General features: G+C 24.9%; 1 protein-coding gene across 1 annotated transcript in view; it reads left to right on the top strand.

Annotated features, from left to right (window-relative positions):
• LOC117172889 (C-Maf-inducing protein-like) overlaps positions 1-11,449 on the top strand; it is a 137,877-nt gene that overhangs the window by 102,199 nt on the left and 24,229 nt on the right. Inside the window, exons 3-4 of the mRNA XM_033361176.1 lie at positions 2,123-2,315; positions 8,656-9,055. Of these exons, the coding sequence (XP_033217067.1) occupies positions 2,123-2,315; positions 8,656-9,055 (593 nt within the window). The remainder of the gene's footprint in view (positions 1-2,122; positions 2,316-8,655; positions 9,056-11,449) is intronic.

The following is an 11,449-nucleotide window of genomic DNA, read 5'->3' as shown; positions in this document are numbered from 1 at the left end:
CTAGTCGGGAGTGGTGCTGACTGAAAACAGATGATTTGGAGCGATTCGCGCGCCATCTGTTGGTCATTCTAAGGACTTATTGAACTACCCTCGTATCTATCACAATTATTGCACCTATCAATCACCATAATCAATTACACGTATAAATCAGAGTTATCACTCTTATCGCACACGATTATCATATTTATTACACATAGAACACTTGCCACACTTATCATTCGCAGTTATCACACTTATCACACCTATAAATCACACTTATTATACATTTCAATCACAATTATCACATTTTTCAATCACACAGATCTATCACACATATCTATTACACTTATCACTCTTATCAGTAACATTTATTAAGTTTATCAATAATACTCATCATACATATTAATCACAATTAATACACCTATCAATCACACTGATCAATCACACTTATAAATCACAGTTATCACTCTTATCAAACACAATTATCATACTTATTACACATAGAACATTTACCACAGTTATCATTCACAGTTATCTTACTTATCACACTTATAAATCACACTTATCATATTTTTCAATCACACTGCTTAATCACACTTACAAATCACACTTATAAATCACATTTATAAATCACACTTATCACAATGATCAAACACAATTATCATACTTATTACGCATAGAACGCTTACCACAGTTATCATTCACAGTTATCACATTTATCATACATTTCAATCACAATTATCACATTTTTGAATCACAATGATTAATCACACTTATCACACTTATCACTCTGATCAAACACAATCATCATACTTATTACACATAAAAGTCTTACCACACTTATCAATAACACTTATCAATCACACTCAATATTCAAAGTTATCACACTTATAAACCACACTTCTCATACATTTCCATTACAATGATCACATTTTTTCATCACACATATCTATCACACATATCTATTACACTTATCAATCACACTTAATAATTACATTTTTACACTTATTAATCTTGTCAATTACACTGATCAATTACATTTATTACGTTTATGAATAACACTTATAATACATTTTAATCACAATGATTATAACTATCAATCACATTGATCAATCACGCTTATAAATCACACTTATCATACTTATCACTCTTATCAAACACAATTATCATACTTATAACACATAGAAAACTTACCACACTTGTCATTCACAGTTATCACACTTATAAACCATAGTTCTCATATATTTCAGTCACAATTATCACATTTTTCAATCACACTGATCTATGATACAGATCTATCACACTTATCAATGACAGTCAACATTCATACTTATCACACTAATTAATCTTGTCAATCACACCTATCACTTACATTTATTACACTTATCACTCTTATCAATCAAATTTATTACGCTTATCAATAATACTTATTATACATATTAATCACAACTATTACACCTATCAATGACACTGATCAATCACACTTATGATTCACACTTATCACTCTTATCAATCAGAATTATCATACTTATTACACTGTTCAATCACACGTATCATAAATGTCAATCAAAATTTATCACACTTTTCGATCACATTTGTCAATCACACTAATTATCCATACTGATCAATCACACAAATTATTACGCTTTTAAATCACATTTAACATACATATCAATCAACATTTATCTTACTGATTAATCACAATTATCAATCTAACTTATCTTTAAAACTTATCAAACTTATTACTTTTATTTTCAACATTAATCACACTTATTGCGCTTATAAATAATATTTATCATACATAGAAATTAAAATTATCATATTTATTGTTTACACGTAGACTTATCTCACTTACAAAACTCATCACAATTCTCAGACTTATCACACTTATCAATCACACTTATCAGAATTATCAGTTACACTTATCGCTTGTTGGTCATTGGTCATTGGCGTTTGGTACAAAGAAAAAATTTGAGAATTACCGGATCAGGGATCGAACCCCGGACTTCTAATGTAAAGTCCGAGCGCTTAACCACCTGAGCCACCGAAGTTTCTAAAAATTAGGAATCTCTTTGTTTATTATTCATTATTTATTACTTATTATTATTTTGACAAAGTTTAAAATTTCTGCATTTTTCGACAGAAAAGCATCTTTAAATATCAGCACATGGTCTCAGTAAGCACCAGAGAAGAAATTATTTTACGAGAATTAAAAACCATGGTAGATTTTGCACTTTGGACGCCCCTTCAGGATGAAAGAGTTCCAGGGGCTCCACTCGAAGCAGTTGCAAAACTTTTAGAAGATCGTTTTATCATCGAAGCTGAAACAAAAAATGGTACCATTTTTTAAAGCACACAATTACGACCAATCTTAATTTTTTTGATAAGACAGCGATTTAAAAAATATTCTGTTTGCCCGCCATTCTCCTTTTCTCGAAAAACTTCCCCTTTTCTCAATAAATATAACATATATGTAAATAAATTTATAAATTACGTGGCAAATTCTCAGAAATTAATTAATAAAATTATTATATTCAAAACAAGAATATGCTACCACGAGTAGTAAATTATTATTTTCTTGTGACCTCACATAATTACCTATTAAAATTAATTTTTATTTTTTATATTTAAATTCATAATGTTATTAATTAATTTCCGTAATAAAAATTAAATTTTACTGTTACAAATATATTTTAATTTTAAAAAGTTTATAACTTCAACCGTTTTAAGTCAAACGTTCATAATTGAATCACCATATTTCTTTTATTTCGTTAATTTCAAAAAAAAGCTATTCGCTGAATCTAAAAAAATTTTTAATTTTAAGGTTCACCAGTGGTTCGGGAAACTGGGATTTTTTCTCGATAAATTTAAACTTGATATATCAGAAATTTGATATCACATGATATTTCAAATTATTTTCATTGCAATTTTTTTTTAATATCAAATTCATTTGTTGATTTTTCCAATTATGAAATAATTCAGTTTATAATGCGTAATTGTAAAATATTTTACACTAAAAACTGTCTTTTATGTTATTTATTTGTAAGCGTACATTATCAATTTAAAAAACTTGAAACAAGTTTTTTGAAGACTTAAACAATTAAAAATTAAAAGCGTTTAGAATTTTGAAACAATCAAAGTAATTGTCAAAGTAATCAAGTAATTGTCAATTGTCAAAATTAAAAATTGCAGAAATATACAAATCCCGAATTGAAAAATTCCCGAAAAATAATATGGGACGACCCAAAAATTCCGAAAAATAAAATTCGCGACCCTTTAAAATTCATGCTTCAGAAAATTCATGCATTGAGAAAATTCCTGTTTGGGTATTTTCCAATTCGGAAATTTTGTTATATGTAAATTTTATTATTTAGAATTTTCATTATTTAGGATTTTCCCTTTCGGAAATTGTCTAATTTGGGAATTTTTATTTTTCGGCAATATTATAAACTATTTGAGAATTTTATTATATGGGAATTTTCTTATCGGGAAGTTTTCCCATTCGGGAATTTTATTATTCGGGAATTTTTTTGTTCGGTAATATTATAAACTGTTTGGAAATTTAATTATTCGGTGATATTATAAAGCGTTTGGGAATTTAATTATTTGGGGATATTTTTTTTGGTAATACTATAAACTCTTTGGGAATTTAGATATATAGTTATTTTATTAATCGACAATTTTCCTATTTGGGAATTTCAGGAACATTATTGGTTCGTAATATTATAAACCTGTTCGCGAATTTTCTAATTCGCGAATTTTGTTATTCGAGAATTTTATTGCTTGGTAATAGCATACACTTTCGAAGAATTTACCAATTCGGGAATTTTATTATTTGTAAATTTTATTATTTAGGAATTTTCCCATTCCGGAATTATATTTGGGAATTTTATTGTTCAGTGTAATTTAAACTGTTCGAGAATTTTATTATTTGGGAATTTTATAAATTGAAAATTTTCCTATTCGGGTATTTTATTATCTTGGAATTTTAGGAATTTTATTGTTTGGTAATATTATAAAGTTTCCGGGAATTTCCTAATTCGGAAATTTTACTATTCGGAAATCTTATTGATTGGAAATATTATGAACTGTTAGGGAATTTTATTATCCGGTAATGTTATAAACTGTCCGGAAATTTAGTTATTCGGTAATATTATAAAATGTTTAAGAACTTAATTATTCGGAGATATTTTTGTTCGTTAATATTGTTTCGTAAAATTGTTCGTAAAGTTGTTTGGTAAAATTATAAACTGTTTGGGAATTTACCAATTCGGGAATTTTATTATTTTGGAATTTTCTCATTCAGAAATTTTTCAGTCGGGAATTTCATTATTTGGGAATTTTCTTTTTCGGTAATATTATAAACTCTTCGAGAATTTTATTTATCTATCAATTTTATAAAGTGTTCGGGAATTTTGCAATTTTGAAATTTAATTATTCCCTAATATTACAAACTGTTCTGGAATTTTCCAATTCAGGAACTTTTTATTCGGGAATTTTATTGTTCGGTAATATTAAAAAATGTTTGGACATTTTCCAATTCACGAATTTTATGGTTTGATTATATTATAAACTGTTCTAATTTTATTACTATTTAGAAATTTCATTCTTCGGTAATATTATAAACTGTTCGGTAATTTTATCGTTTAATAATCTTAGAAAGTGTTCGGGGATTTACCAATACGGGAATTTTATTATTTGAAAATTTTATTATTTGTAAATTTTATTATTTAGGAATATTCCTATTTGGGAATTGTCTAATTCAGAAATTTTATTGTTTGGTAATATTATAAAATGTTCTAGAGTTTTTCAATTCGGGAATTCTAGGAATTTTATTGTTCGGTAATATTATAAACTGTTCATCGAATTTAATTTTTGGGAGTTTTATTATTTATGAATGTTATTATTCGGGAATTTAATTATTCGGTAATATTATAAATTGTCGGGTATTTAATTATTCGGAAATTTTTTCGTTAGGTAATATTATAAACTGTTAGGGAATTTTATTATTCCGTAACATTATAAACTGATCTGGAATCTTACAAAATTTGGCAATTTTATTATTCTGGAATATTTCAATTTGGGAACTTCTCAACTTTGGAAGTTTTATTTTTAGGGATTTTGCAGTCATCTCATAAAAATTCGAAAAATTCCAAAATAATTCTGAATATGTAAATTCCCGATAGAACATTGCCGAATTAGAAAATTTAAAAATTTAAAAATCACAAATGATGAAATTCCTGAATTAAAAAAATTGAAAAACAGTTTTATAATGAATCTTATTTATTTATCAAAAATACAATAATCAAGCATGTTTAATGAAGAAAATTTGTTTAAATTATTCTTTGAATTTAAAATAACAATAATTGGAAAAAAATAACTCTGTATGATAAATTTTGTGTGAGAATGTACATAGTATTTAAAAAAAATTAAAAAACGTTGTCGAAAATTGAATTTTTAAATTAAAAAAAATTAAGAAGAAATTTCGAGATAAATCAGTCGTCAATTGAATCCTGCAGTGTCTAATGGAAAAATATTATTTTGTTCGGAGAAAATTTAGCAAGAATTTTTCATAAATTACCAAAATATTTCATAAATTTCCGGAAATGTATAAAAAAATTCAAAATTGAATTTTGAGTAATTTATATTAAGTTACTATATTTACCTGTAAAATTACCATAAATAGCCGAAAATTTTCATGAATTTCCGGAAATTTATAAACGTTTTTAAATTGAATTTTTGGCAATTTATCCTCAGTTTGCATAAATGATCTGTAATATTACGGTGAATTACCAAAAACTTCATAAATTTCAGGAAATGTACCAAAATGGTTAAAATATAATTTTGGGTAATTTATGGTAAGTTACTATATTTACCTGTAAACTTACCATAAATGACCAAAAATTTCCATAAGTTTTCGGAATTTTATTTTTAAAAAAATTGAAGTTATCATCAAAAATTGTAAGTTATCATAAATTACTTGTGATGCTACCATAAGTTAGTAAAATATTTTATAATTTTCTGGAAATTGATAAAAATGTTTTATATTAAAGTTTGGGTAATTTGTGGTACGTTACTATATTTACCTATAAAATTACAATAAACGACCGAAAATTTTCGGAAATTTCTAGAAAATTATAAATTGATTTTGGGTCAATTTATGGTAAGTTACCATATATAATTGGTCAAATTACCTTAAATTACGACAAATTTCCAGAAATATTTTAAAACCTTCGGAAATTTATAGAAAATTTTAAATTGAATTTTTGGTCATTTATCGTCAGTTTTCATAAATTATCATAAATTACCAAGAAATTTCGTAAATTTCAGGAAATGTATCAAAATTGTCAAAACTGAATTTTGGGTAATTTATGGTAAGTTACTGTATTTACCTGTAAAATTTCCATTAAAGAACAAAAATTTCCATACATTTTCGGAATTTTATAAACATTTTTAAATTGAACTTTCAGCAATTTATTCCGAGTTCCCATCAATTACCTGGAAAATTACCATAAATTACAACAAAATTCCATACATTTCCGAAAATTTATACAAATGTTTTAAATTGAATTTTGGGTAATTTATCTTCTGTTTCCATAAATTAATATATTTTACTAAAAAATTCAATAAATTTCCGGAAATGGATCAATATTTTCAAAATTGAATGTTTGGTAATTTACGGTAAGTTACCACATTAACCTGCAAAATTACCATAAATGACTGAAAATTTCCATAAACGTATGTGAAATTTATAATCATTTGTATATTGAATTTTTGGTAATTTATCCCCAATTTCGTTAAATTACCTTTAATATTACCATAAATTACAAAAAAATACCAAAAGTTTCCAAAAATTTATAAAATTGTTTAAAATTGAATTTTAGGTAATTTACGGTAAGTTACTATATTTACTTGTAAAATTACTATATTGACCGGAAATTAAAAAAAACATTTTTAAATTCAATTTTGGGCAATTTATGGTAAGTTATCACAAATCAATTTTAATGTTACCTTAAATTACTAAAAAATTTAATAAATTTCCGGAAATGTATCAAATTTTTCATAATCGAATTTTGTGTAATTTGACGATAAGTTACCATATTTAATTGCAAAATCAACATAAAAGACAAAAATTTCCAGAAATTTATACACATTTTTAAATTGAATTTTTGGCAATTTATTCGCAGTTTCCATTAATTACCTGTAATATTACCATACATTACAAAAAATTTCTTAAATTTCCTAAAATTTATAAAAATGTTTGAAATTTAATTTTGCGTAATCTATAGTATGTTACCATATTTGCCTGTAAAATTACGATAATTTACCGAAAATTTTCATAAGTTTCCGGAAATTTCTAAAAATTTAAACCCATTTCTAAATTGAATTTTAGGTAATTTATCTTCAGTTACCATATATCACCATGAATTTCCGGAAAAGTAGCAAAATTTTCAAAATTAAATTTTCGTTCATTTATGATAAGTTACCATATTTACTTGTAAAATTACTATAAATGACCAACAATTTTTACAAATGTCTGGAAATTTATAAACATTTGTATAATGAATGTTTGGCATTTTATCTTTAGTTTCCGTAAATTACCTTTGATATTACCATAAATTACAAAAAAATTGCACAAATTTCCGGAAATTAAAAAAATGTTTAAAATTGAATTTTAAGTAATTTGTGGTAAGTTGCTATAGTTAACTGTAAAATTGCTATAAATGATTGCAAATTTTCGGAAATTTATAGACATTTTTAAATTTTATTTTGGACAATTTATGGTAAGTTATCATATATAATTGGCCAAATTACCTTAAATCACCACAAATTTCCAGAAATATCTGAAAACTGATAGAAATTTTTAAATTTAATTTTGGGTAATTTATCTTCAGTTTCCATAAAGTACCAAAAAAATTTCATAAATTTCCGGAAATGTATCCAATATTTTCAAAATTGAATTTTGGTTAATTTATGGTAAGTCAACATATTTATTTGTAAAATTACCCTGAATGACTGAAAATTTTCATAAATATCTACAAATTTTATAATCATTTTTAAATTGAATTTCGGAAAATTTATGGAAAGTTACCATGTTTACTTGTAAAATTACCATTATGACTGGAAATTCGAAAACATTTTTGAATTGAATTTTGGACAATTTATGGTAAGTTATTATAAATCACTTGTAATATTACCATAATTCACCAAAAAAATGTCAACATTTTCCGTAAATTTCCATTAATTTCCGGAGATGTATGAAAATGTTAAAAATTGAATTTTGAGTAATTAATGATAAATCACCATCTTTACCTGTAAAATTACTATAAATTACCGAAAATCTTCATAAATGTCGGGAAATTTATAAAAATAATTAAAATTGAATTTTGGATAATTGGTGGTAAGTTACTGTATTTACCTGAGAAATTTCCATAAATGACCGAAAATTCTCAGGAATTTAAAGAAATTTTTAAATTGAATTTTCGACAATTTATGGTAAGTTATCATAAATTACCCTTAAAATTTCTGCAAATCGTGCTTCCTTCATTCGAAATCTAATGAGGGCTGAAATCATTACTGTATTTTGAAAAATGTCTTAAATTTGTTTAAAAAAACATCGCATGTGTTAGAAATAATAAACAAATTGTTTAATTAATTTAAAAAATTAACAAATAGGAAAAATGGGGGACTCCGAGGAAGGAAAAGGAAGAAGTGATAATAGAAGTTGGGCAGAGGCAGTTTTGGCGGTGGCAGCACCCCTTTTGGAAAAAGCGGCACCCCCAACAAGTTTGACTCGAGTTTTATCAAAATTGGCCCAGAGACATCCAAGATCTCCTTTGGTCCATGCCCTGAGTCCAGCAATCACCAGGTGTCTGAAACACACGGTCGATTTTGGAAAATCACCAGATATGAGAAAATTGCTCCAGGTCTTTGTAGCTGCCATTTACGAAAATAATGATGGCGAACAAGCGATTCGAGAATATATTGCATCAGTTCATGGACCTGGAAGTGACTGTCCTCATCCCAGGGTCCTTCCCAATTTGGTCTCCATCTGTGTTGCTGCCATTTTTCACAGGCAAGAAGAGTTTTCTTTAAAATTTTGTTTTTCATAATAAAAGATGGAACTAAACTCAATGTTAATCATGAAAAAAATTTTGAAATAATTAAAACACGTTAAATGGACCGCGATACGAGTATTTAAACTCTGGGTTGGATTAGGCGTTAGCGATCAGTATGCGTAAGTGGGCGTCCGTGTTCAACTCGCGCTGCCGACATTTTTTGAAATTTTTTTTGTATTGTGGTTCACTAAGAAATTTATTTGTTTTAAGCCAAAAGACTTACTTTTAACTATTTTTCGTGTGAAAAAATGTTTTTTTTTCAATTTTTATTACTTATATATACATATATTTTTAAAATAAGGTGTTGAGACATCCTTAACAAATTCTGAATCATAATTTAGTAAAAAAAATAACACTAATTACTTTAATTTCAATATTAATGATCAAAATACAAATGTTCAATTGAATGATGAAAAATAAGAATTTTCTATTAACAAAAACTGCTCTTGTAGTATAAGATGTACAGGTTGAATAAAAATTTTAATGGAAAAAATAGTTACGAATAATTAATTTTGCTTATTTGAAATAAATTTGAAAGCCGATTAAAATAATGGTTACAAAATGCCAGCAGAAGGACTTGAGCCCGGACTCTCTGGTTGTAAATTTGAGACACTACCGCTTTATACAGTTGAGAGTTGATAAGAATTCAAAGTTCATTCAATTAAATTCGAAAAAATTCTAATTTTATTGAATTAAATTACAAATATATCAGTAAAATAGAATTGAATCAATAAATCCAAAATGTATTGAATTGAATTGAAAGTAATTCAAAATTCATTTAATTGCATTGAAAAGAATTACAAATTTATTGAAGTGAATTTAAATGAATTGACTGCACATTCCCATGGATTCAATAGAATTGGGACGTGATGAATCTGATTAAAATCCAGTGAATTAAAGTTAATTGACCCGAATTCAAAGTTCAATAATAATAATAATAATAATAATAATAATAATAATAATAATAATAATAATAATAATAATAATGATTCAAAACTTATTTAATTGAATTAAAAAGAATTCCCATTTCAATCAATTGAAACGAAAATAATTCAAAATTCCTTCAATTATATTGAGAATAATTAAAAATGTATTGAATTTTATTGAAAATAATTCAAAGTGCATTCAATTGAATTGAAAATAAATCCACTTTTATTTATTCGCATTAAAATATATTTAATTGACTAAAATGGAATTGATGATAATTCCAAATTCATTCAATGAAATTGATAATAATTCAAAATTCTTTTAATGAAATTGATAAAAATTCCAAATTCATTCAATTAAATTAAAAAAATTTAAATTAATTTAAATAATTTAAAAAGGATTCCAATGTTAGTAAATATAATTGAAAATAAATAAAAATTTATTGAATTCAATCGATAATAATTTAAAGTTCATTTCATTGAACTGAAAAGTATTTCAATTTTATTAAATTGAAAATAATTCAATTTCATAAAATTTAATTGAAAATAATAATTTATTTGAATAAAATTGAATCGATAATGATTCAAAATCCATTTTATTGAATTCAAAACAATTTAAAGTTTTTCAAGTGAATTCAATCTTTTTCAATTAATTCAAGTGAATTTTAGTATGCAGTCCATGTAATTGAAGTTAATTCTACTGTATAAAATTTAAGTCAACAGAATGCAAAATAGTAAATTTAATGAAAATCCAGTGAATTTAAGTCAGTTGACAAGAATTTAGAGTTCATTTAATCGAACTGAATTAATAATTCTTTAAAATTCATTAAATTCAATTGACAATGAATCAAAATATATTCAATTGGAGTGAAAATAATTTAAAGTTTATGCAATTAAATTGAAAAGAAATACATTTATTTAAATTAAAAATAATTTGATTGGATGAAATTAAATTGATAATAATGTCAAGTTCGTTCATTTGAATTCAAGGTAAATTCAATTGAATCGTAAAGAAATACAATTTTGTCCATATGGTTTCAAAATAATTCGATTGGATAAAATAAAATTAATAACAATTTACAATTCATTCAAATAAATTGAAAATAATTCAAAATTCATTCAATTTAATTTTAAAAAATGCAAAACTTATTCAACTCAATCAAAAAGATTTGCAATTATTTTTATTTTAATTAAAAATAACTAAAAGTTTATGAAATTAAATCGAAAATAATTCAATATTCATTCAACTGAATTGAAAATAATTCATTTGAATAAAATTGCATTGCTAATGATTCAAAATTAATTTTATTGAATTGAAAACAATGCAAATTTTTTTCAAATGAATTCACTATTTTTCAGTTAATTAAAAATAATTCGAACTCTATTTAATTAAAATAAAAAAATAAAACGATTCAGTTGAATATA

Source organism: Belonocnema kinseyi, chromosome 5 (assembly GCF_010883055.1).
Source record: "Belonocnema kinseyi isolate 2016_QV_RU_SX_M_011 chromosome 5, B_treatae_v1, whole genome shotgun sequence".
In the NCBI taxonomy this organism is placed as follows: Eukaryota; Metazoa; Arthropoda; class Insecta; order Hymenoptera; family Cynipidae; genus Belonocnema; species Belonocnema kinseyi.
This window is presented reverse-complemented; position numbering and strand designations above follow the sequence as displayed.